Source organism: Fringilla coelebs (genome assembly GCF_963513975.1).
Source record: "Fringilla coelebs genome assembly, chromosome: 3".
Lineage (NCBI taxonomy): Eukaryota > Metazoa > Chordata > Aves > Passeriformes > Fringillidae > Fringilla > Fringilla coelebs.
Genome location: NC_140030.1, coordinates 92,387,377 through 92,415,152, shown reverse-complemented (window position 1 = coordinate 92,415,152; position 27,776 = coordinate 92,387,377). Strand labels below are relative to the sequence as shown.

The 27,776-nt window shown below is 43.6% G+C and overlaps 1 protein-coding gene across 1 annotated transcript; it reads right to left on the bottom strand.

Moving 5' to 3' along the window:
• Window positions 1–7,058: 7,058 nt before the first annotated feature.
• DTL (denticleless E3 ubiquitin protein ligase homolog) lies at window positions 7,059–27,731 on the bottom strand (the record flags this gene model as incomplete). The annotated part of the gene is made up of 15 exons (XM_084202748.1): window positions 7,059–7,127; window positions 8,610–9,481; window positions 13,652–13,790; window positions 15,578–15,667; window positions 19,097–19,209; window positions 21,392–21,496; window positions 22,255–22,358; window positions 23,302–23,375; window positions 24,046–24,161; window positions 25,281–25,346; window positions 25,804–25,924; window positions 26,016–26,077; window positions 26,406–26,504; window positions 27,359–27,484; window positions 27,686–27,731. 15 exons carry the CDS (start codon window positions 27,729–27,731, stop codon window positions 7,059–7,061), a joined length of 2,202 nt encoding a protein of 733 aa, XP_084058874.1.
• Between the last annotated feature and the right edge of the window lie 45 nt (window positions 27,732–27,776).

Below are 27,776 nucleotides of genomic sequence, written 5' to 3'. Positions count from 1 at the left end.
AGGAAGAACACATCTCCCAAGTTTACACCCTTATGATCAGAAGGATAATCTATCAATAATCCATTTTTTTAAGGAAGAACTGGAAAAGCTGTTTTTGAGCAGCTGAGACTGCATTTTGTTGGTTGCCAGTGCTGAAAGGATGTATTATCACAGTCCTGGGCACTTAATCATTGAGTGGAGTACACAAAAATAGCCAGGAAAGTTGCAGGCTGTGCTGAATGGGTTGAAAGGTTGTGGGAACATGTTCTGGCACACCCTTGCGCTGTGGTGAGATACACGATGAGGGGGCAGGGGAGAGAGCATTTCAGAGGCCTGAGCAGAGGGGAATATACTCTTGTTTCCATATAAACCCTCTTCTCTCTTTCACTCAGCATCATTTTGCTTCCTGGAGCAGAAATAATTTCCATTAGTCATTCAGGGTAACACGTTTCTAATGCATACAATGTGGAAATGTCTCAGCAGCAAATCTATGGTCCAGTTCAAATGCTGGGAAAAAGCTTTAGTATATTACACAATAAAATATTTGTAAACACAGATGAGTTTAAGAGGAACTTTGGTCATCTGGAAAATATACCAACACAAAATCACAACACGACAATAAATGCGCCAAGTGGGGAACCTGCCTGTGACTCTTAAAAAAGCACCACCATTGCAAGAAAAACCCAAGGCCATTGTTGGAGCAGCGGGAACCCCAAGGAAAATAGGATAAAGAAACATTTGGTTGGCTACCTGTGGTATATATTAAGAAACAGCCCATAAACCCCAGTCATTGTGCCACAGTTAATATCAAGTTAGCTGCCTCGCTGCCAGACCAGCCAAGGCATGAATACTAATGCTGCCCTCAGCTGCCACAGAAATTGTCTCTTTGCATAAGAGGAGCGAAGACCTTTTGTCCTTAACTTGCTCGTGCCAGGACTAAGCCAGGAGCTCCAGCTGCATCTGCAATCAGGCAGGCTCTGCTCAGCAGCACGGAACTCGCAGCATTGTATTTAAAACTCACTCTTCTCCGCCCCCCGGGGAGAAAATGAAAAGGAAGGCTGCACGCACGCCCTGTGCTAAGGGTGGCCCAAGGTGGTGTCCCTGCTGGGTGCACAGCAAGCCCACAGAAGCACGGCCAGAACAGCTTTTTTGAGCACTTCAGCTGTGTGAGCACAGTAGGGGAGCCGGTGCGAGCCCTCTGGGGCAGCAGCAGAGACAGAAGTTGGTGGAGGCTGCGAGGCAGGGCTGTGCTGGCAGTGCTGGAGGTGCAGGGATGCAGGCACAGCCTCCCAAACCCTTTGGGACCAGGAGAGTGGCCCCTACAGGAACACTCCCGATTCCATGGGGCTGCAGGAAAACAGAGCAGCACGGCTTTGTACAGATGCACAGGCGAGTGGAATTCTTTCTCACTGGGCAGAGGGGTGAGAAGGGCTCTGCCCCAGGAAACAGGGACAGCAGCAGGAGTCCCTTCAGCCCTGGATGGGCAGGAGCACATCGACAGCCAAACTACAGACTGTGTGACTCAAAACCAGGGACCTTCTCTGTGTCATGCTTTCTAACTGCTATGGCTGGGGGTGCTAAGATAAGGAAGTTAAGAAATTAATTTTCATTGAGAATTTTTTTCCTGCTGCCTTTATGCTTGAGAATATCCTTGCTTTTATGTTATACTGCTCCCTCAGCAGTCTCACATGACTTTCTTGAAGATTCACCTCCATAGTGGAGTTCCTGTAGGGCTGTTTGAATAGCTGTTTTTTCAGAATAGGTGTTTTTTTCAGAATAGCTGTTTCTGAACAACCCAGTGCAAAACCAAGTTTATTGTGAAAGAAGAAAGTCTTATTTTGATTAATCACAATACTGTGTCAAAACTGACTTCTTTTCAGGAGTTGATTGGGTTAAATCAGAACAGGTGGAAGAAGAGTGTCCACAAAGAGAAGGATCAGGAAGAGCCTGCAAATCAGACACCCTTTCTTAATCAGAATGAACTGGCAAGCATGGACAACTGTCCCATTGCACAGAGGGAAAAAATATAAGTGTATAGATGTGAGTCTGATACAAAGGTGCAGCATGGGCCTCCCAAGCCCTACTCTTCCTTGTAAGCATGTAACAACTGGATGAATATTGGTTTCTCCAGCCACTTGCCTGTCTTATGCAATGAACTTTGCTCTTTCACACTTAACAGTGATTTTCCCCCTGATAACTTGCGGAAACATCAGCTTTGTCTTTATCACTCTTCCAGTCCTGCTTCTTCAAACAGCTAGATGTGTACAAACAGCCAATTCCTCATGATGTAACATTTCCAATTTTCACATAATTACCTTGCTGTCAGCTACCTGCAGCAAATCAGTCCATTCAAGCAAACAAGAACTCATTGCAGTTATGTCAGTCACAGGCTGTTTTCAAGAATCCAAGGGACCTCTTGATCTTCTCAGTATACAAACTATCACTTCTCTGTCAGTGAATCCATGAAAAGCAGCAGAACAAAAATAATGGCGACACTGAATAATTCAGTAATACACTCTGACAATATCTGCTAAACTCCTGTCAACACAGCCTACCTTGCTGTTGCTGGATCTGGCTTTACAGTCACACAATCAGTAGTCTGGTTTTTGGATACTTAACACCTTTGGCAAGAACAGGAATAGGAGAATAAACTGGTATTTTTATCATAATGATGTTACAACTAGAGGAATAAAACCCCAACCAAAACAGGTTTGTCACAGTTATAGGCACGTGGATGTAAGAACGATCACCTCTCCTAGGTCAGCCTTGTCTTTGCTGCTTGGGTTTGTGCCCATCTGCTCCTCTGCCACACTCACAATACAACGTGAGAGCACTTATGAGGCAACCAGGGAGTTATGTAATTTATGACCCAAACAAAAAAATCCAGGGATGGCACAGAAGTGGGTGGTTGAAGATGCTTTGCCAAAGGATTCAGTCATTCTTCAGACAAGAGAAGTAAAGCATAAATCTGAGTGAAGACAAGACAGAGTGGCTTTGGTGTTAATGTAAGTAGAGCTACTACTGTGGCTCTTTAATGTGAGGAATGAAGCACTTCCTTGGCTGTTTTGGGTTTTAGCTCATGAAAGAGGAGGACCAGTAGTGGTTGTCTTATGACTAAAAAGTGAGTAACCTGAGCTAACAGGCAAAGGACAAAGCTGAACAAATTCAGTAACTCAGTCTTTTCACAATATCTCAACTCTAGAACAATTTATGTACAACTGTTATGGACCTGTAATAAGGCAAAGCATTTAAATCAAGACTGAACAACTTCAAAAATAAGAACAGCTGTAGATACAGCAGTTAAAAATACTATATTGAAAAATTAAGATGGGGTATTTAAACTTCATTATACATAATGCTTTCTGATTTTTGAATCTTTGTATAGCTGCACAAGACTAGAGTAATGTGTCTTCCTGCTGTACTTTTAGTCCCTGGAATTTTTCCATAATGTACCAATTAAAATGGAAAGTTAGTTATTCTGATGAGAAAAATATGTAATTCAGACTGACGCTTAAAATGTAAAGGTTATCTTCGATTGCAATTTTGCTTTTTCTCTTCTGGGTTCATGCTGTCCTCATATCAACAATGCATAAGTCTATAAAACAACTGACACAAAATGTTTGAGTAATTTTAGAAGAAATTACATAGGGACTTTCATGTTTGCTTTCCCCTCACCCATGCTTTGCATTGTATTTGCCATTTTGTGGAGTGCAGATGAAGAGCAGTTCATTATGGGTAAAGCTGCTCTTTGAAGGCCAACACATGGATGCTGTATAGTAGCACAATGTATTTATTTCTTGTAGTCTGGGCCATACATAGAGAGGGAAAAATGTGAACCATTGGGTTCTGAGTTCTGTGAAGAGAAACAGAGTGATAATTTCCACTTGGAAAACTGTTTAGGTCAGCTTCATGAGGGAAAGAATGAAATGTGATTGTAGGGGACCCAAAGATGAACACCAGTTCCCATTTACTGGAAAATAAATATTGGTGATGGAAAATGTTTAATATTTGACCTTGAGGAGTCACTTCAGAAGAATTACACATAAACCCTAGAATATCCAGCTACAAAATGCTTTTCGGAAATCCCTGGATGAAAAACATCTATTTCTGAACAAAACTTCTTAAGAAATGATATACCACATGCAGAGAGCAGCTAGAACATTTTTCCATGCCATGATGGTGCATTTTTCTACCACCTCAGTAGTCAGGTTACAAGGTGGACACTCAGAGGTAAGATGGACCATACTGGAGATTTCAGCCATGTTCAGTGACTACAGAAACAACCACGCCAGAGGAAAACTCGAGCACTCCTTGACCAACAAGAAGTTGAACTCTACTAGAAGCCAACTCTACACATCAAGAGGTAATTTGACAGCACAGTCCCCATGGTGGGAATGTTGTCCCCACACACGTCTGTCCCCTCCATAGTTTTGGTCTATAACCATCTGCTGAGGCAGGGAACTGAGGCAATTAAATTTTAGGTTTTCTTGGCAGGTAGCTTCCCCAGGGGACTCTTAAGTGAGTGCTGTTCCCAGCAGAAATGCTTGCCCAGGCTTGCTGACCGTGCATCTGTACAGATCCTGGGAGTGCCTGCTCAGTTTTGCCCAGCAGGGTTGGTTAGCCCCAGTTGCTGTCAAGTTGCCCTAAATCCAAACTGGTTGGGTGCTCAGAGCTGAGCAGGAGAGGCACAGTTTCCAACAAAGCAGCAGCAACAACTGTTGGATATAGCACCATCAGAAACTGCTATGGTCAGTCCCAAACCCCACTTGGCAGTCAGAGGGTAAACACTGAGGACAGAGACAGGACATCAGGAATCACTATCATCTGCCTGGAAAAACCTGTAGGATACATAAGGTGGGCTCTACATACATATATAGGATTTGGGAATAATATCTACCACATTGACACCACCTTCAGATGAAGAAATAAATGCCAGGTGGTCCATAAAACAAGTCATTCCACTAAACAAGTATCTTCTGAAAGAAGAAAGTCTCCCATGCCCATGGAATATTATTTATCCAAGTGGTAAGCCATTACTGTACATCCTCTCTAGGTAGACATTTATAAGATACAGGACATAGTGGTTTGGCTGCAGAACATTTCTGGAGGAGGATAATACTGTGGAAGAGTGGAGAAACACAAAATCCTGTTGTTGATATGTCTGACAACTCTCATGTACTTCAATAGGGTTCATATCTCTTTACTCTGCAGCATTTTTTACAAACTGCATGAAAATGTGGTTGAAGCAAGGCAGATTGTACTCCACAAGTTACTATAATAATTAAAATTAAGACAGAATTAAATTCCAAACCTACTTATTTTAGGTTATGTTTCTACTACTTACATCTACTTCAATATCAAGAAGTAGGTTAAAATTAAACTAGCAATTTTTTAATATTCCTGTTTTGTCTAAGATACTAGATCTATTCAGGTAGTCACTTTTAAAAAATCCATTTTTTTAAAGAAGAACTATACAAAAAAATGCCTGAAGCATTCATAGGATGATGGCCTGTAATTCAGGAAACAAGAGAGAGCTGTCCTGGCCCCTATTGGTACCCCAGAGCTTATGCTAAAAATGCAACGTGATAGTAACTACTTTTCTTTTTTTAAAAAAAGCACATTACACATTTCCTTTTGCTTTGTAGCTGTAACAGACCTTTTACAAAAGCCATTTTCTCTCAAGTAATTTATTTCCTTGCAAAATACAATCTACCACATAAAATACAAACCAGCTTGTTTCCTTCTAATCCCTTTCACCTACCATACTTTCCAATGTTACTGTAAAGTAGAGGTTAAAATTTAGGATAGAAAACATAAGTTAGTGGGATCACATCCCCTTCATATACCTCAATTCTTCTGCAGTGGAAAAACATAATAAGGATTCAAAGGATTTGATTGGTTTTGAAGTTCATGGGAATGATTATGCTGGAAAACAGAGTAAATGCTCCAACATAAGATCTACTACTAAAGGTTTTCTGCTAAAAGATCCTGGGGAAAGCATGGCTGAGGAATTAGTGTCAATAGCCAGTGATCTCCTTTCAGTGACCTTGTTCTATCAGCAGTGGGGACAACTTACAATGGTAAAGTCTTTAATATTAATATGTAAACGCTCTCAAGTGCTTTCTAAAATGTCAGTTGCCCCTCCCACAATTTACAAGGTATTATTTTGTAACTACTGTATTATAAAACTGTTATGAAGGTTATGTTACAAGCAGTTACTAATGCTTTGCTACAGGCTGAACCTGTAAGAGCTGACTGGCAATGCGCTGTTAAGGGATGCCTGTTTAGGACAGATCAAACTAATTCTTTGAACACACCTTGCCAATATTTTGTTTCAGTAAAGAGATAAACTTCTGGTCTTAAGAGCTGTAGTGCTGATGGTTCAAAAGGACTCTAAGTAGGTAAATACAGCAGTGTTCAGGGTGGGAGACCACGGGGGATAGCAAGGGGAGTACAGGCATTACGTACTTGATTAAAACTTTGTCTCTCCTTACACCATAGTCACTATCAGATGGATGTGGGCTATTAAAAAGGGTTTTAGATTTAATTAACACATTGCTAACTTCCCTGCTGGAAGCAGGAAGTCATTGCAGTACTAGAGGAATAACTGTAGAAATGTCAGTCAGCATGAAGAGGCTCAGATATACCTCCAGTAAATTTCTGTACATACATTCCAACACTTACTTTTCAGGAGAGTGTAATGATTTACACACTACTCTTAAGTAGTGGCAGTTTGAACAGCAGATTAGTAACATAAACTGACAAGTTATATGTGCCTGTCAACAATACACAGCAGAGCTCTGTCTTTGACTAGAAAAGTTGCCACGTAAAAAATACTTTGTTTATAAAAAAATACATACCCTAAGTCAGAAAGAGACCATGAGTAAGTACTGTGTAGATTTTACACACTCAGCTCACTTCAACTGATAACAACTTTAAAAATGGGAAGACTAAAACCTCAAGTCTATGAGGGTCTGACAACAAATTGTGTAATCCTGGTGCATTGTTGTTGGCATTGGTAAGTCTGGTCTTGACAGCCCGGTGTCAACATCCCTCAGGTGTAAGCGCCGCACGCTGCTTCAGTCATTCTGTGGCTTTCTGTGGAAGTATGTGCAGATCTTCCTCATGGAAACTGAAGTGGCTGCACTCTAGCAAGAAATAAAACCAAAACTAGCATGAAACATTTTTAGGTGAACAGCTCATATGCTTCAGGAATCTCAAAAGTCTCCCCTCCATCATTGCTCCAGTTTGCTCCGCTTCTCAACTAAGAGGGTAAATGAAAGGTTCTTTACTACAATCTGTCTCAAAGGTAAGAGGAAACACTGTCTAAATCCTAGGGTTGTCCTGCTGCCATGAGAAATGCACTCCAGCTGCAGTTTCAGCTTCCCTACAGCAGGTAAGAGACTGTAGATTTCCAAGATACAGCAAATTCAGTGAATGCTGTTGGGTACTCCTGGCATCTCCTCAGGCTGTGAGAACAACACAGGAGCATCCCAAAATCTGAATCAGGGCATACTGGGCAGGAAAGGTAATTGTTCTATAGTAATCTCTCTCTCCAGCGCAAATCTCTCTGTCTTGTCTTTAAACATGTACAGCATAAAGCACAAGTAGTCACAAGTAGTTATAGGTTTCCTATAACCAAGGATTCTTGGTACAACCACAACATGAAGAGTCCAACTGCTATGAATAACTTCAGGACTGGTGGTTTGCCCAGGTCGTATCTGAAAGAAGTGTTGGAAGGGATGACATCAAGTAAGAAATGAGATAAGCCTCAATGATGGCAACAACTTTTTAGCATCAGATATTCAAGAGTACAACTAAAATTTGACGACTGGAAATTTACCTAACATCTACTGAATGGGACTCAGTCAAAGATACTGGAGGACTTGGGAGTCCAATTTCAGGGGCAACTCAAGTTTGGTTTGTTTCAAAAAATGTAATTGTAATTTCCTAGTTAAGGTCTCATGCCAACATTTTTAGCTGCTTTATAAGCTTAACTTTAATTTCAGATTGTAGGATGAGCTCTGTCCCAGCCTTCCTGTACACCGAAAGTAGGATGATGTAGGTCAAATCCTGCCCTCTCACTCTTGTACACTTTGTTTTCTTCTAGTTTTCCATTGAAGGAACTTAAGGCATTATTTAATGCCCCACAGTTTTAACATGGGTAACAAATTCTTTTGCTACCTGAGCTGGAAGAGAATTTAGCTCTTCCTTCCAATGTTTAAGTGGTGTTCTAGTAACATAAACAGGCAGATATGATGGTGAACACATAAACAGAAGATCTGCCAGGAAAGCTGTTGGCATTATTGTGCCTCTCAGAGTAGAGCTGCATTTAAGATGGCTACATCCTTCTAACATCCACCTGGGAGCTGCAAGGATCTCTGAGCTCCTGTGTGCCTTAAGTCCCTTGAAAATGACAGGCCCATCATAAAAATTGTGTTCCTGTGTGGAGAGGATTAGCAGATAACAGCATTAATCTATCCAGCTTATTAGGCCAGAAATCATCCCTTTTGTCCATAGTCAAAGGGATCAGATAATTCTTTGTGCCTGAGCAGGAGGGAACAAATAAAGGGAGAGTGGCAGCTAGGGAGAACTTATTTCATGAGGATGTTGTTGGCTGCCCTACTTACAGTTTTTGGTGAAGTGGCCACTGTCACAGACTCCTGTCTCTTGGCACCAGGGCTGCAGGATGACAGAGGGCTGTTTGACGTGCTCTGGCTGCCAGCTCTGCCAGTCCGTAGCTTCTCTCCCAGAGCAGACAACCAATTTTTTCTTTCAGGAGAACTGTTCTCTTTATCTACTACCTCAGTGTCTTTCTCACGTGGAGATCTGAAAAGATGGGGGGAAGTCTGAATGCCCGATGGATCAATATGGTTTCCAGAAAGGGAAGGCTCTTTTGGGCTGTGGCTGGAGCCTTCATGGTCGCTACACAAGTCAGCCAGGCTGAGAGAATCTTCATCAGAAGCTTTTTGGTCTGGAACCAAGTGACATAAATTCAGCTTGGATTTCTTAGCTGCATGGTCCAGCTCAGTCACACAGCTACAGCCCTGCAGACACTTCTGCCCTGCATCAGCCTCCTTGCTGCAGTCAAGCCTTCTCTTGGCACGCTTTTCAAACTGCGAATGTGGGACTTGAGGAGGACAAGCAGATTCTATGAGGCCCTGGGTGACCTGGGTGACTTCTGCCAGGGCTTTTCTAGGAGAAGGAGCCTTTTTCTCCACTTCCGGAGGAGAAGAGCAGGGAGTCCTTGTAACCCAGTGTTTGATGGACATTCTGGAGGAAGGGATCAGTTTGGGGGACGCAGAGGGGCTGGCTGCAGGTGGCTTGGCTGGGGTGGAGGCTGTGGCGGTCGGGGTTTTGAGAGCGGCAGTGGGAGTGCTGGTGGGCAGCGGGAGGTCTCCGCAGTGGCTGGGAGCACAGGCAGCGGGCCGTGGCGAGGAAATGCACACACTGCCTGCTGTCAGGGCCTTGGCAGGAGTGCTTTGTGGGCTGGCTGCTGGCCCTGGGAGGGGAGAAATAAGTAGTCTGATGAGGAACACAGAACAACAAATTAAGGACAGTCTTTTTAAAAAATACCCCTTCCAACCAGGAGATGAATCAGCACTGACCCTGTGGGTCAGATATACCCTTTTGAACTAAGAAGTTGTATAAATCCCTCTGATAAAGCATAATGCAGTACATTTGTGCAATGTCTGACATCTATCCCTTTGATAGTGAGTGCTCTTACATGAGCTACAGCCGAAAAAACCAGACAAAACAAATCTTGAATCTTCAAAGTGTATCTAGCCTTGCTGGAGCTTTGGATTTTGCATTTCCAGACAACTGCCTGGCAAAAAGGCTGGTCCCCACCTGCCCTGCATCTTTAACAGCTCCATAACTGAGCTGATGGACAAAGGTACTGCAAGCAGGTCCCACGGCTAATTACAGTACCAAGGAAGCCTTACACTGGGATGCCCTAGCATATGAATAATGCTCCTGGTCAGGTGTTACTGGCTGCAGATTTTAAAGATTTTATTTCATAAAGAACATACTTTCATTCTCTTGCCTTTTTGCTGGTGGACCTTCAGCAATGTTTTATCAGAATGGAGACAGTAGTTATTTCCCACGCCCAGGGAAGCTTAAGAAATTCTTCACTTGCTGAACAAGGACTTAATTCCAAAGGAAATAAAATCTCTCAACAAATGATTCCCAAAGAGTTATTTCACAGTGGCTTCTGAGCTCACTAGCCAAGATATAAATGCCCCTCCTTGTAAAAGAGAAATTCTCAACACTCAGAAAACACCAGTCATAGGTGGGGACATAAGGACCTCACTAACAACAGTGGGAATCATACACAGCAAGGATCTTGGTCTGCAGCAATATTAGAGAGTGTTATTGTTATTTTTTCAAATGTTTTTATCTCCAGCCCCCTCCCACAGGGAATGCATTAGTAGGTTTGTAAGCTGCCTGCTTTCTTATGGCATTCACATTTTCTGAAAAAATTCCTTCGTCCAGGATTTTTCTCCTGGGAAGCTGAGAAGCCTCAGAAAAAAGGAAAACAATTCTTATCTCACTTGCTTCTCCTTTGTTTTGCTCATGTGGAATGTGTTTGGAGATTGTTTACCCACAGGTGATTTGTTTCATTGGGTTCTGATATGAGTTGTTTTGATTCTTTGGCCAATCAGGGCCAAGCTGTGTTGGGACTCTGGAGAGAGTCACGAGTTTTCATTATTACCCTTTTAGCATTTAGTAAATATCCTTTCTGTACAGTTAGTATAGTATTCTTTAATATAATTTAGTATTATAAAGTAATAAATCAGCCTTCTGAGAACATGGATTCATCACTCCTGTCTTCGTCGGGACATTCCCAGCAAATACAATACTTTCTTATTCACCTAACTCGTGGTGATGAAATTAAATGGAGTAGTGCCTTAAGTTCCTCTGTGCACTTCCACTGCTGGGCAGAAGAGCACTGAAATTTTTGTGTATACCAGGGTTTTAATCCAAACTCCCCACTCTGAGCACTAGCACTGCTCTATAAAGCACTTCATTAGAACAATGAGAAGTCTAGTGTGAACAACCTGCCAGTTTCTTTACAGTGCTGGGCTGTCTCACAAACAACATGTTGAGTGAGCACCTACAGGCTTGGTTATATACCATACTAAAACTCTTCTGATCCTTTCACTGTATTAACTAACTAGTATCCAAAATACAAGTACTGCTGCATCAGAGCAAAATTGAATAGGATGCCATATTAAAGGATCCCACTACAAATAACTTCAACACAAAAAACAGAGTTAAAGGCTCCTTTCCTGATAAAGTATGCTACTTCATAACAACTTGCTTCAATCTGGGCTATGCAAATAACTGCCAAGATTTCTTCTCCTAATCTTTGGTTTAATGAGCACTTACAAGACAATAATAACTCAGCTGGGAAATTAGTTGCACTCAAAAATCTAAGCTCCTAGGGGGGAAGAAAACAGCAAGCTCAGCAACTCTTGATCCACAATGATTACTACAAAATCATTCAGCAGAAACATTGCATGACTAGTTGGGTATGAGCACTTTGAATCCCAAACTGGTGTGAAAGTTATGCTGTGGACACACTGAATAATGGAAAAAGAGTTATCCTGGGAGTAGGATGAGTGTCATCCTACTCTTTGGCAAGAAGCAAATACAAATTTGAGATAAAGAATATGAAGATCAGGCTTTTTTTTTTTTTTTTCCTAAGACTGCATGCATTATTCAGGTTTCTACCAAGCCAGTTTGAAGCTGTTTCCATTTATGCTGCCACTGCACATGGTACAATACTGCAAATACCTGCAGTCAACCTGCATCACACCAAAGCAGGTTATTTTGGATGTTTCCTTCCTTCTCTGCCATAAATCTTCTAGAGTGGTATTATCAATCTCTAGATTTGAGACTCACAAACTGTCTATGCACAGGCCTGCTCTAGAAATTTGGCTACACAAAACCACAGAGAAAGTAGTACAACTTAAAGAAACCACAAAAGTAATTGCCAAAGAGGAAACTCTGGTTGCTACACTTGAAATAGGTCAACAATCAATACACAACCTCAATCTCCTAGTTTGTTTGTCAGAAATGGGTGGGGAACTACTTAGATTCATCCCAGCAGGTCTGAAACAGTCCTCTGCTTGTCAGCTCTGAATTAGTCTCTGCAGATAACTCCTATATTCTACCAGCACGTTTTGTGTTCAAGAGCCAAGGTCAGCAGGAAGCCTGCTCTTGTGTTTGCAGTGTCTGTGTACTTCCTCTTCCCTCCTGTGTTACTTTAATGCAACAAGAGCAAGGAGAAATAAGTAATTTTTTCTGGTATTATTGCCAAACCTGACTTGTGAAGTCTTAGTGTATAAGATACTTTACATCTCATGTTTTTGGTCTAAACCTATGCTTACTTCTGTTTTTCTGGCACTAGGACATGAAGATATTTTTGAGCTCCCTCTGAGGAGGCTCAAAAAACAAAACAATTTGCACACACAAAACAATTTTGCACACACAAAACAATTACCAGCTATGTAGTGATCCTGGCACTCTCCCTCCCATTGTCCTGCAAACTTCCTGCTAGACTTGTTACTCACTGGCAAAAGGTTAGAGGTAATGTTATCCCATTAGTGGGATTTGGAGACCTTCAGCCTTTATTTGTGCTAGCCAAGATGAAATTTATTTGGAGGGTGGCTCAAAAAGATAGGTGGAATGCAGGAAGTCAAAGCAGCAGCTGCTGGGAAGCTATTGTATTCTTAGTTTCAGAGCTACTCTACAGAGAAGCTCATCTTACTTTGCTTTGGGTGGAGGGCACTTCTCCTTTCACCTACTTTACTGCAACTAAATGCAGGTTACAGACAAATCAAAGTTACTACTATGATCAGGGTTCCTTTCTTCTGCTCTAGGGTACTATCTGCTTAGTGAGTCCCTTTTCTACAGAGCCCACATCTGCTTGCTCGATCAGAGCATGCTGCACAACTTGTCTGAGTGCCCAGGCTTTGTAGAAAGGTACTGCATTTGTTCACTAGACTTAACTCATGAATAGATGATTAATTCTGGGACATTACAATTAACACAATTGTCTACATGTTTTTTTGAAGTACTTTCACTGCACAGCATTTCATTTGGCTGTATATGGTCAGTACCACTGACTGAAGACGAAGAGAGACAATACTGATAACTGCACCTGAGAAATAGCTCTGTGCACAGTTCAACTATGGGCAGAAGCAAACAGATCAGAGTTCCAAGGCTCTACATGTGCTGTCAGCCCTTTGCTGGGTAAACTACCAAACTAGAAAAACCATATGATCCTACAGCTCTTGGTTAGCATTTGATAGGAAAATAAAAAAAGAGGTGAGTTCTTGCTACAGTGACATCTCCTTGGGCTGTGCAATTATCAAACCCTGCTGAAACCCACTGAAGATCTGGCTGCCCAACAAGCTGTGTCAATGAAATCTGCTTTGCAGTCTGGCCATACAGACTTTGCCATACTTGTAAGCTACTTCAGCCAGCTTGTCCTGTTGATGGCAGAAGTATTTACAAGTAGAAGTGCTTGTCTGGCTATATGACTAACTGCCTAATATGAGAAAAACCTCTGCACCAACAAGCCAAAGGCTTTCGCTGGTACAGAGAACAGACAAAATTCAGCAGCTGCATTGCAGAGCAAGATAGGTCAGCTCAGGGGCCTTACCTGCTCCATGCTGTTCTTCTGGCTTCTTCTGAGTGACCCAGCCCACCAAGCTGGCTTTCCTGGATACTGATTTCTCTTCCTCAGGACAACGTTGTAAGCGCCAAATCCTCACAGTGTTGTCATCAGAGCATGTGGCAATCTAAGTATAAATTTGTGTGTTAGAGTGACCAGGGCACATCCTATTCCTATGGATCACTCACTGGCTGAGTGAACTGGAACAGCTTCATCCAACACACCACGCCAGTATGAATGATGGTGAAGCTTGGCTGAAGGGGCACAAGATTGACCATAAAAGAGTGAAAAGAACCCAACTCTGTTTCATTACTGCACCAGGCAGCAATATTTGTTTTAAAGCAGGCAAGGCTGCTGCATCCATGTCTTTCTGCTCTAGAAATCTCAGTCACCACCAATCACTTCCTTCACATGGCTATGTAAGAGACACTGCTCTGCTCAGGGCATGGCACATTTTGGGATTTCAAACCCTCGGTAGACAAAAGCAGCCATGACCCTTTCTGCACCTGCATCTTAATCTGCCTCTTTTGCTGAGGACATCTTCTGCTTGGGGACAAACATTTGCAGCACACTGAGAAGGTGACACTGGATGGCAGCTGCATGAGCTGTGCTATCTCTTCAGAGTCAGATGTCAGCAGTACCTGGCAGAGAACCCAACTCTGCCAGGAACACAGCTCTAGAGCCCTGCTGCAGCATCATGTGCTCCAAAAAGATCTCTGGAATTCGACCAAAGGAGCAGCACCCATCTAACCCACACTTTATCGCTATCTTTAGGCAGATTAGTTGGCGACTCAGCAGGGGATCAATCAGTAGAAAGAAAAAGGAAATGCTGTGGTGAAAGTTCATCGCAATCAGAATGGGGCAAGTGTCTCTACTCTGACTTTTGTCACACCAATGCTGTCCCTACCAAAAGCAACCTTGCTTCTCATATCACACCAAGCAGCTTCCTGACCTGTGTTAGCTCCATATTTTCCACTTTTCCTCATGCTTTGGCATCTGGACAATGGCTGCCTATTTCTTCCCTGTGTCAGTAACAATTTGAAAGGCTGAATTAGTCTGTATTTCCAACACATCATGATCAGAATGCTGGGCTACCTCTAGATCACAGATTTCATCTGAAATGTCAGTTATCATATTGCACATCTTGCACAAGAACAATTCCTGATGTTTCCCTGCAAGACTCTCACCCTCCTACACTGTAATGCTTTTGTGAAGCCCTGGTGCTGCAATGGAAGCTAGGGAAAGAAGCTGACTTTTTTAACATTGTGGGGTGGAAGAAACTGGCTATTGTTAGGACACTGCTCAGGATTTTTCAGGGTTATTTCTAGTTTTGAGCTAGGCCAAACATTTGAACCAACTTCCTACTCCAGTTGTTTTTCTTTTAGTGACACCTGGTGCATAACTACTGACCCAATTTCACCGGAGGCTCTTTTTGTCGTAAAAGCAGCTCAGATTTTGAAAGGAGGTCACAATGAAAAGAGTCCATATGTTTTTAAAGGGCATTCAAAACTTCTTGCCACTCTGTACAAGACTAGCAGATGTATCAATGGTCAGAGGGAAAGGAAGATGTGAATATGGAACAACAAAACAAGCTTTTGGCTTATGAAAACCCTGATTAAATTATTTCATTGTCTTGTCTCTTACAGGTAGTGCCAAGCTCTCATCAGGAGAGGTCTTTACTGATCTGCAATTTCTTAGGACTTCTCAATTAGCCTACCTTATCTGAAAATAATAAAAAGGTTCTGATACATTGTGCTAATATGACACGGTTGGATTACTGTCTCCTAAATGAACATTTTAGAACTGATTGAAAATTTCCTCCAAAACAACAAACGCCGCTGTCATTTTGAAAAGCAAATGTTGTCACATCACAGCTGTCGTTTCCCAGTAAAAACCATTTTGCAGAAGACAAACCTTAGTGAAGTCTGAAGGACACCAAGCAATGGAGGTAACTTCCTGAGAGTGACCAAAGAGTATCCGTGGAGGAAGGCTGGGCTCAGAAACCTTAAAAATTCCACAGAAAAACAGGCAAACAGTCAGAAGGCACACAGCCTAATATACATCTCCAAAAAAAACCCCCATATCCCACCTGTGAAGCATATGGATACTTCCCATCTTTCTTGTATGAAATGCTCTCAGCCTGTCATCATGAGGCAACAACTGAGGAATTCCTAAGCAGCAGTTCATGGAAACACTTGTTCAATTCCTGCTACACACAGGAATTCTGCTTCCAGAGTTGACAGCCCAAAACACGACACAAGCATTTTAAATACCTCTACCTGTCCCAGGTAAGATGTTGGGAGGCTCATATTTTGAATCAGGTTAGGCAAATACATTTTGCTGCTATTTTACCAATGTCCCAATCACAGGTCAATGGTTTATTAAAAAAATGAAACCACTGCCAACAAAATCCCATAGATGAACCTCCACTGGCTTCAGAACTGGTATTTGTGCAACTGCCAAGTGCCTGTTCCTCCTCCTTCAGCTGGACCAGAGACCCTCTTAAGAGTTCATAGGAAAGCTCTCTCAATCACTCACATCCATTCAACTGATCTCCATTTCTCTCACACTCTTTCTCCTGTTCTACAGTATCGCTACTTGTCTTTGACTCCAGCTCCTGTAAGTGACAGACAGAACTGAAGCCAGCATTAAATGGCCCAAAGAAGAAAACACACACACAGTTTTGCTTGCTTTCAGCAGACAATCCTTTCTGGAGCTGTGAGTCACCATCATTGATGTGACATTATAAGGGAGATTTATCAAGGGGATTTGCATAAATGACTAAGGGAATGAACAGATCCTTTACTGTCTGGGAAAAGGAGTAAATGTTACATATAGGTTTCAAAGGAAGATTTAAGACTTTGGGGAAGGCTTCTGATTTACAAGCATTTTTCTCTAGTAGATCATCTACAACAGCCTGCAAAACTGCAGCTTCAGAACCTAAGTTGTTTTTATACAAACAGGTTCATCTTAACAGGACCCTGTTTTCCCCCTTGCATGATAGAGGCAATCACTTGACTAAATATCCAATAAATGCCTTGGTCAGAGCATTCCCTTCACTGCCAAAACATGCAATGGAAATTAAATCCCTATTTGGGGAATAAACAGAAGATCTTGGTGCAGAGAACACCTTCACTTCCAGTTAATAGCAGTCTTGCTATTATACATTCATAGCAGCCAAAGTGGTCCAGTAGCCACTGACTGCTGGAAGGAAAGCAGAGGAAGGGAATTACTCTTTCTAGGACCTGGTGGTTTTACACTGTAGCAGTGTAAATTAAAGGAACTATACTATTCCTGTGAAGAAGAGTGCAGAGTTATGGCTGTGTCCATGTGTTTGGCAGAAGACTGTCAGGCAGTCTGCATGTTAGGTCAGGATTAGCCCCAGCACAGGCTGCTTTGTGTGCCTGAATTGACAGGATATTGTTGGGGAAGTGAGGCCTATTGTGGAAAGGTTAAAAAGAGAAACCTAGGAAATGAGATCTTTTTTAGTTACTCTCCTCACTGGAAACAGCTGTTAGATCCATTTTCAAGATGCAGCCTAAAATGGTGTCTATGGCTTTGTGCACCACGATTCAGAAGCACCTCCATTCCAGGGCTGGGACACACCAAAGTGTAACTTGATATGGTTTCCTGGGAGTGATCCACATCAAAGGATTGAAAGAACAATGGAAGCACAAATCTACAAATGGTACTGTTTTATTACCAGAAGGTACCTCTGATAGGTAACATCTTTGTTAAGAAAAACCTCTCTGCTCTTCAACTTGTATAATTTTATGGTCATTCAAGAGTAAGAGTTTATCAATTGTTGAACTTCCAATTAAAAAAAAACAAACCAAACCTAACACAACCAAAGAAGTGTTAATTGCCTGGAAGTGACTTGTATATGAAAATAGACTGAAACAGCATCCTTGTCAGCAATAACTTCTATCCACAGTGTTTCTCACTCAAACACAAACTGAGCACTGCTGCAAAAGTTTCTCAAAGAAATCATCTAAGTGGAAAAGGTTTTCCTCTGCATTTCATTCCTCTCTAGATACAGAAAGACCTCTTCATTAAGGTCCTTATATCGTTACCTGTTAACTACTCATGCATCATCTAACCATTGTTTTCTTCATAGCATAGTAAATCCTCATGCCATGAAAAGATACATATGTTTCAGAGTCAGATCTGTCAACATTTAAATTAAGAAGCCTCTGAATATGATAGATCTTGAAAGAGACAAATGCACTGAAGTCCCACTTTCTAATATGACTATGGTATTAAAATAAAAAGTAATCATCTGATGATTTATTTTATAAATATGCAATATGATCTGTCACTCATCTGTGATAGCAACAGAAGCCTTCCATACATGAATGCATTTTAAATGTGCTCAAATGCTTAAATTTTGAGATATAATGACATTCTTGAATACTCTCAACTGAATCCCAGCCTGTGTTCCAAGAGAATATCAAAACACATGAATGCAGAATGTGCAACCCAAGTTCACACAGGCATTTTTGCTGAATTTGCACAGAACACGAGGAAGGGTAAAATTACACCACTTGGCACAGTAACCCTGCTACCACACTCCTGGCTCCACTGAGTGAGCCACCCAGCTGCTTCCAAGTGTTCTCCAAAATAAAGAGGCTACGTGCTCGAACCACAACCTCAGCAGGCTGACCCTCTCCTCTGAGAGGTTTGTATTTTACTTCCAGACTCGTTGTGAAACGGATGCACAAGTCAACATTCCCTAAAAATGATCCCACAGCTGTAATAGGCAGTCACCTGTGGTTTCTGTCTATTCTACTTCAGTAAGTCCACTCTGTTCCCACATGAGGAACATGAAGAACAGAACTTGAGGCATGCCTTATTCTGAGGTGCCTGCTACTATCTTGGTGACATTTGCATTTCCTACATGTCACTGCAAGATGTTAAGTGATGAAGGCCCTCAGCTGTCAGACAGTGCTTTGGAATGCTGTGGTGAGCCCTTGCTGTAACACAAAGGCTTTAACTACTGTAAATTAAGCATGAGAAAAAGCTATGTCTGAAGCAGGAGCTGGAAGAGGGAGAGGTGGAGGGAAAGTGTGCCCTTTAAAACAATTAAACTTTTAGGTTTCTGCTAATGTACTCCATTGCTAACTATGAACCGAGAACTGTCTGTCTACTTGTCATAGCTGCCTGAATCAACAGGACGGGAAGAGGATTTTAATGCCCATTAAAACCAGATTAAGAGCAGCAATTTGCAATAAGCAGCAGTGATGAGAGACGTACTGATGGCAGGAGGTTAGCTCTGTTTTACATTAAACAATTACACGAGGGCTTGACATCAACATGCACACTCCAGGCACAACATGCCAGGAGCTAGCCCCATGCTGCTTTGGGTAGGCCTGGGAAGCAAGGAGTGTTCTATGTGAACATGAAAAACAAAAGCAGCTGTCCCCATTGCCTCACCTTCCAGATGTAGGCATTACAGTCACTCGAGCCACTGACCAGGAACTGGTCATCTGGGCTGGTGCTGGATTTGATGTAAAAGGTTGAATTCTGGTGTCCACTGAAAACTGCCACTGTGAAGAGAAAATAAAACACAAAAATCAGTAAAAGCCCCACTCAGTGCATAACCTTGGAATCAGTTGTGCAAGGAAGGCTGATCTTACAGGCTTTTCCTGCCTAGCCACATATCCTTTGGAGAAAGTGGTTGCACTGCTCCCTTGCTCTGGGGCTCTGGGAGCAGGAAGCTTTTATTATTCAACTGGAGCCCTTGAGGCTCCCCAAACAAACAAATGGCAGTTTCATTAAAGCTCTACCTTGACCCGTGTGACAAGCAGGCTCAGCCCTCACCTGGGCTGCCCCACTCCTCTGGTTCAGGTTCCCCGTCTCCTCCTCCCTCAGCCGCCATCAGCAGTCCCGTCCATCAACAAGAGCGGTCCTGCAGCCAGAGCCTTCTTCCACGCAGCTGGCAACAAAGGCAGTGGCTGCTCCTTCCTCCTGCTGCCAGCAGCTTTATTTCATCAACAAAACCTCTATTTCATCAGTCACGCTCTCCTGTATTTGAAGCCTCAGCAGTGTTTGTTAAAGCCTTGAGACCATCCCCCCAAATGGCCGACATTGCCAAATGGCCTCGTGCCGGCTCGAGAACCGAGTGTGACCCGGAGTGCTGGCTGCACCACGTCCTGTCCTCCCATGGGGCACAAAGCACAGGCTTCCCAGGGCAGCCCGGGCTGGCTGCCTCTCCTCCAGCCCTGTCTCAGGAGCGGCTCCCACAGAGGAAACAACCCACAGACCAAGAGCACACATGGCTACCTTCGCTGGCCTTTCAGGAGTCACAAGACCCCTTTGATTTTTTTTTTGCCCGCAGCTCTCGAAGTGCAGGGACCATCAGACAGCGAATCCCTTCCTAGAGCAGGCAGCAAGGAGGATTTCCTGACAAACTAGAGCTTTCCCAGTGCTGGATGGGAGCACCTGCAGCCGCAGCGAGGGCGGCCCAGGGAGGGCGGGCGCTGCCCTCTGCTGAGGGCGGCCCGAGGGACAGCGGGCGGGCACTGCCCTCTGCGGGAGAGAGCTGCTCCGAGGAGCAGCAAGGAAGCTCCATCCAGCTGGAGGACGGGGCTGCACATGGCTGCACGGGAGCTCCATCCATCCAGCTGGAGCACAGGCCTGCACATGGCTGCACGGGAGCTCCATCCAGCTGGAGCACGGGCCTGCACATGGCTGCACGGGAGCTCCATCCAGCTGGAGCACGGGGCTGCACACGGCTGCACAGGAGCTCCATCCATCCAGCTGGAGCACGGGCCTGCACATGGCTGCATGGGAGCTCCATCCAGCTGGAGCCCGGGCCTGCACATGGCTGCACAGGAGCTCCATCCATCCAGCTGGAGCACGGGGCTGCACATGGCTGCACAGGAGCTCCATCCAGCTGCAGCGTGGGGCTGCACACCTCAGCTGCACACACCAGGCAAGAGCTCCGTGAGGAGGCCGCACTGGCCAGAGCCTGCTCCTGTGAGGGACAGGACAGACAGTCCATCCCCACGGAGGCACCCGGGGTTAACCTCAACAACCAAGCTATTAATATTTACTACTAGCAGCACTTCTCCACTCTGGAAGCATTCCCAGCCACCAGACTGCCTTCCTGAAGAGCAGACAGAAGGACACATTGTTCATTTAATTTCAGTTAACTGAGAGACTGAGTAAAGGCAATGGAAAATAAATTATGTGTCTGGCTGGAATGCATCTAATAAGTTTTGCCACCAGGCTATGGCAAAGCAGCTTCGTGCACCAAAGGCTCAGGGCCATCTTGTGCATGTAAAGGTCATGGCTGCAGAGCTGAAGGAATCCAAAAGGATGAAGCACCTCCTTCGTATGCTGGGGATCCTTTCTTCCAGAAACTGTGGTATAAGTTAAACTGAAAAGATACCTTAAAATATCTGAAGTTATCAGTGGATTCATATCTATAAGTCTGACAAACCAGTGACTTCCAGTAAGCAGAGGATTCAAACTTGCTTCAGGCTGGATAGTAGCCATTACTCACTGGATAACGAGAGCTAACACGCAAACTACCATCAGTCTCTGTCTGGGTGAACCTGTATCTGCTATTAATTTCATGTGGATTTAATGCTTTAGAGATAAGAGCATGGAATAGGTTTCCTTCAAGCTTTGAACCCTGTCTCTCTGTCAGAGGGACACACTTGCTTTTCTAGGCTCTATAACATCTATATTTTTTGCAGCTATTTCCACAGATATCATGCTTACCTGGAGTGGTCCTTAAACTTGTCATATTGAACATGTAGATACTGTCATCAGTGCAGTTAGCAAACAGATTAGCACCAGTGGAATCCAAAACCAGGCTAGAATATCCTACAGAGAAAGAGAGAAATTCTTCAGAAGAAAAAAAATTGGAAAAGAGGTATTCTCAAAGAAATGCCCAGAGAAGGAAATTTGGAAAGGATCTGTTACACGTATGAGATTGTCATGGTGAAGTTTCTATGTTTGACAGAGCACTTGCTGAAGAAGAAATGTTTCTAGAATAACATCTACATTTTCCCATGAGGATTCAGGGAAAGGATTTAGAAAGGAATTGCATTTTCAGAACAGGCAAGTGATAGATTTATTTGATCGTTTCAAACAGATAACAGAAACAACCACTTGTAGAAACAGAGACCAAAAATAAAGATGCTCATGCTTTGATAGTACAAGCCATTCTCTGATTTGCTAGTGGTTCAGGTTCAAGAAAAATCTTTCCCTGCAGGGGAATTATTTCACAACTACCTGCTTGGGAGTGACACTGACCATTACCACATTGATCAGACAAATCATCAGGAATTACTGTGTTGCATCAGAGCATTGTAAGGCTAGCTAAATTCCTCATCAAGAGCTCTACTATTCCTCAACACTGTTTATGAAAATGCACTGCTGAAGCTTCTGCACGCTTTTATTATTGGTGCAGTAATAAAAGAGTCAGGCATGTTCAGTCTTCAACTTGAAAATTTGATGTTGGCAATCAAGATACCCTGCAGAGTTTGCCAGTCTGATCAACAATTGGCCATAAAGATAAGAAATGTCACAGACAGTACTTCTTAAATTCCCTCTGTAACAAATCCACGTGCAGTGCTCACCCAGCCGGCGAGTGCTGGTCCCAGGGTAGCAGAAGGAGCGGACGGGCAGCGGGTCCTGGCGGAAAGCGGCGTAGTTCCTGCGCAAGTCCCACACCTTGATCACGCTGCAATGGAAAAACACCAGTGTGCAACAGAAAAACACCAAGCTGAAAGCTTCCTCGTTTCCCTTTCCAGGCTGATAAAGCCTTTCAAGAGCACAGAAATCAGGGTGGTCATGACTGAGGAGTATCCAGCGCTAAGGAGACAACAGCTGAGCAGGAGCAGAGCTGTGCTGAAAGCCAAACAATTGCTCTGCTGGCCATGGGGGAGGAGGTAGCACTGCCTTCTGTAACTAACACAAGACAGAACAAGACCCTAGAAGCCAACTTCCTTCAACTAGTTACATGGATGCATTTATACTTCTGATGAGTACTTTTAGTTTGTAGTTTTAAAATTAAGTCTTCCAATTTTTTGCTTGCTCTTTGGGAGCAAATCTCTGTCATGAACCATAGGCAGGACAGTCGATCCTATTTGCCTCAGAAAGGCTCTGACCACATGGAACCTGCTAAAGAATTGAGTCCAAGAGGATCATTTCCATGCTGATCAATGAGACAGTTTGCTCAAGCTCCAAGATACTGCAAGGGATCTGGCACCTAAGAGAATGCCTCTTTTGTAACTCAAAGCAACATTTTCTCAAGATGCCTACACATGTCCAGGCCCTGACTGCCCACTCACATCCATAAAGGCTGTCCAACAATAGTCTGTCTATGTGTGGTCTCATAGGTCCATGAGAATAAAGTGAGAGAGAGAGAGGCAAGAATTGCTCTCATTCTGTCCCACAGCTAAGATTAAAATGAGCATTTACCACATATTACAGTTTGTCCAGTACTGCAATCTCCAGTAAGGAAGTAAAGCCAATGCAAGCTGGCAGCATAGCTGTTGATTCCACCTAGCAGTAGCTCTAGGCCTTGTTGGCCACTGAGTGGTCTTAGAGAGAAAAATCTCCCAATCTTTCTATGCCACTGAGCACACAGAATAGACAGGAAAGCAGGCATCCTCCCTCCTTACCCATCAACAGCTCCTGCAGAGATAAGAGTATGCTCATCCTGAAACAGCACCACAGTTACACTCTGCTGGAAATCCTTAAAAAGAGAAGAAAAAAGAACTTTATTTTCTTTTAAGGTCAGCAAGATCTTGCTGCTTAGTTCAAGGCCATGTGAATGCAGGGAAAACCTCCTCCTAGCCAGGCAGCAGAACACAGAAACAGCAGATGTCATTTAGGACACACAATGCTTTGAACACTCCCACCAGTGAAATTGCCACTGAGAGATAAGTGTTTGGGCAGCAGTTTGAGATTACATCTTTCAGCTCACAGATAAGAGAGCTGCCTTCATCCCAAAGTTTAATAGATTAAAAATGATCAGGTCTTATTCCAGTAAGGCAGTAATTTGCCTTGTCAAATTAAGTGAATTAAAAAAAAAGGCATAAAAAAAATTTACAACCCTCCATATCTCTCCCCTCAAAAACAAACTGCTGGCCAATCCTTTCCTCCCTGGGGAGGGGAAAAAGAAAAAAGCATGTATTTTCACATAGCACTGCCCAAAGTTGGCTTTTATGGCACATGGGTTGTTAGGCAACTAAACAATGTCTAAAATTAGCCATTGAAAATGACCACGAAAAAAACCCTATCTCTGCAAAGATAAGTGGAAGCATTTACCACGTACAAGCCACATATTTCTCACTATATTTACTTAGGAAGAATTCTGTGAATAACACTGAAGACACATTTCTGTTTGTTGCCCAGACACCCACCACCAAGGGAGCAAGTCCTCGCAGGTTCTGCCTCTTTTTCTTTGGCTTGGAAGGAGTCTGCTTGTCAGCCGTGTTGTGTGCTCCACTGATTTGATTTACCTGCCTGTAAAAGCCATCTGAAAGAAATCAAAGACATCTCAGTTAGTAGTTTACATGCAAGTTTGCTATCACTTTAATAAAACAGGCATCAGCTCAGGATTAGACCTAAAAGGTGGCTTAGGTTAACCTTTAAAATCATTACTGTATTCTGACAACAAAAACTAATTACATACAAAACCAGTGAGAAGACACACTGCAAAAAACTAGAGGTCAGTGTAGCATGGACAATGAAACTAAAACTGATCTAGGCAGGCTGCCTTTAGAAATTGCTACCCCTTGGTCTTTTTTTCACATGCATCCTGGTCTGGAGTGTTCAATCCACCTCATCCCAAGCAGAACTGCATCACTGGAAGATGTCCAGTGCTTTTCCACTCTATTTTATAATTTCATGTTCAGCCTGTTACCTTATGAAATGTACTCCCTCACTAGAGTAAGGCAACTTTTCTACTTTTTTTTTTTTCCCTACACCTTCCACTTCAATCATGTGGAGTCAGTGAACTTTTCCTTCACTTGTCTGTTTGAAAAGCCAGGGGACCTGGGACAGATGGAAGAGCAAGACATGTTCAGGCAAAGAAACTGCTGTGGCAGAGCAGGGAACTAGGAAATGGCATAAGGGGAAGGGGCTGGAGAAGGAAAAGCTCCAGGAAACAGTGGAGCAGAATGAGCTCACATCATAGTAGGTGTTCCCACAATATATTCAGTTGCTACCAGCACTCACAAGCTCTTTTTTTCTACACTTTTTGCCTTCCTTCCTATGCTGGCAGGAGCCTTTCCAGCTTTTCCTCAGCCCTCTGGCTGGCTCTGACCTGAGCAATCTCTCCTACCTCACCTGCTCTTGCACTGTCCTAGCAGGGATGTATTCTGTACAGTCTCACCTCCTTACCTACACACAGGGAATTATCAAACCAGCCTGTGGTTTGATGCTGCACACCTGGGACTGCTGCAAAGCGGAGAAATGTATTACACACAGATAGCAGAGGTACCTATTCCATCCCCTTGCAGTACCTAAAGCAGTTATCTGAGAATCCTCTGCTGCCTACATTGTAGTCAAAAGTATCAGTCCCACAAGCCCATCTGAGCTGTCCTTTTACATGAGATACCAAGCTTTTCTGATACATATCTGAAAGTTTATTTACCTTTCTTGTTGCACCTGGTATCCCAAACCATGATGTTTCCATCTCTCCCTCCAGTACAGAAAACAGCTGAGAGAAAAAAAATGTTATTAGCTTCCAAAAGCATTTATTTAATTAACTGAATGCCATCAGTGTACCTCTGGCTCTCCTGTCCCAACACTTGGGATGCCAGTCCTGGAAATACAAAACACAGGCCATTGTTTTGCCATGCTTTTTGACTTGTTCCCTTACTCTTGCTATCCTTTTCTTACTCCCCCTAGAGAAACCAGCTTACGGAAAGCATATTCACACACTTGGGTATGGAAGCAGATATCCTATCTCATCTTTGCCAAGATCAGAAATGTGCAGAATTTAGCATCAGGACACCAGCAAGTTCCAACCAGACAGTTGTGCTTTCATGGCTGGGTCACTGCTCAGGCCTGTGCTATTGGTACCTGTCAGTTTCCAAAGCCCTTTTTTAGCTCTTAAAGTACTTTGCCAGAGGTAAAGAAGGGAAAAACAGACAACAGGCAATATCAACATTTACCTTTCTCAAATCTAGAGAAAGCAACTGACTTGAGGCTACACTGGTGACCTTTGCATATGCCAAGAAGCTCTCCAGCTCTCACATCCCACACCTTGGCCGTCTGATCTCCTGAAGCAGTGACCTTCAGAGGGAAAAATAAAAAGCTTAAGTCATTTTCTGTACACAGTTGCCAAAGCATTGAAAAAAAAGTCAGATGGCAAAAGATTGCTTACAATCCTGTGCTCCCCTGGCACCCAGGCAAGGTCAAATACAGCATTTGAGTGAGCCTGCCATCCTAACAAAAAAACAAAAGCCAAGGTTAGTTCAGTGCATTGTAGCATGGTATTTTGCAGAAGACTAAGTGACATCAGACACTGAAATCAGGAATCTGGTCAACAGTTTGCCTTAGGCATGAAAGACAACACAGAACAATTAATCTACTACTGCTGACTTAAGAGCACATTCATGCTGCTGCTTTGTAAAGAAGACTCAGCAAACTATGTGGAAGGAATTAAGCACTGCCTACAATTTATGTGTTAAGGACTTGCAAAAAGCTCTTTCTGATTCCAGCAAGTCCCACACTTGTCACATCAAATGAAGATCACTTTCTGTACAACATCTACCTTTAAAGATGAGCTTTCTGGTGGTCTGTGCTTCAGTGTCATACAGTCTAACAAACCCTTCTTCATTTGCAACTGCAAGGATGTGCTCCAAATTCGGGGCTGAAAAGAAATTGAAACATATTATATTATGTAGCTAATACAAAATCATGCCCGTGCTCTTTGTGAAAGCCATAGATGCTTCTCACAAGGAATGCAGCAAACATAAAGCTGTGAAATAAAGAGCACTTACATAGCAACCTAAGCGTTAAAATACAGAAACACTGGCAAGTATTTTTCCTAGGCAAGCATTTTTCCTAGGAGCACCGTTCAGGAATGACTATGCATGGGCAATCAAATGGCTCCAGAAGCAACTTTTGAGATAATACCCCTTTCACCAGCTATAATAGTTTTCCAGTTACAGCTTTCTGTATCTAGAGTACCTATCATCTACAGCCTCCAGCATTTTCCATGATCCGACTCGGAAAAGTAGGAAGCCACCTTAGAGAAATGTAAAATCTCATGCCAAAAGTAGAGCACAAAGAATAAAGATGTTTTGCCCTAAAGATCCAGGAGCTTCATTGCTTACTCCTTTCCCCCACCATGGGGAAATGCCGTGTGTACAGCACAGCCCGGTGACATCCATCCACATCTGATTTCTACCCAATGTTCTCCACCCTATTATAGCTTTTATATATTTTGAACAAAGCCCAGTTTTTCACCTATGTAACCTCACACTGTCACCAAGAGGACATACCTTGAAACACACAGAGATGAAACAAAGAGACACTAAAATAAATGCTTTACGGTTGCTTCTTTGAGGGAATACTTCCCATCAGTATCTAGCTGCACCACGATCCAAAGTTTATCAAGTGTAGGAGCAAGCAGACTGTAGGAGTAAGCTTTAAAACAACAGACTGCTGACAACAGAGCCCATACCCTGGCCCCACAAAAGGTCTTTCAGGAGGTGACTTTACCTGTAGAAAAAGCGCAGCCGAAAGGAGGGACCGGCATTCCCGTTTGCCCGTAAGACAGGTGGTCATCTTCTCGGCTGCACTGGTAGCTGTCCAAGAGATGCTGCAGGGGAAGCGCTGAGGACCGACCTACAACGGGACAGAGGAACCGTAAGCGCCTCAGACACCACAGGCTCGGGCGCCACGAGCCGCGAGACGGCCGCCGCGGCTGTGCAGGCGGCCGGGGATGGACGGGGACGGGAGGGCGTGCGGAAAGGCGCGGTGGCGGTGGGGCAGCCACGGTAGCGGCAGCAAGGCGCGGTGGCGGTGGGGACAAAGCGCGGTACTCACGGGCGGGCGCGGCGGCGGCGCGGCGGAGCAGCGCGCGGCACAGCATGGCCACGGGGACACGGCCCGCGCGCACCGCGCCAGCTCCCGCCAA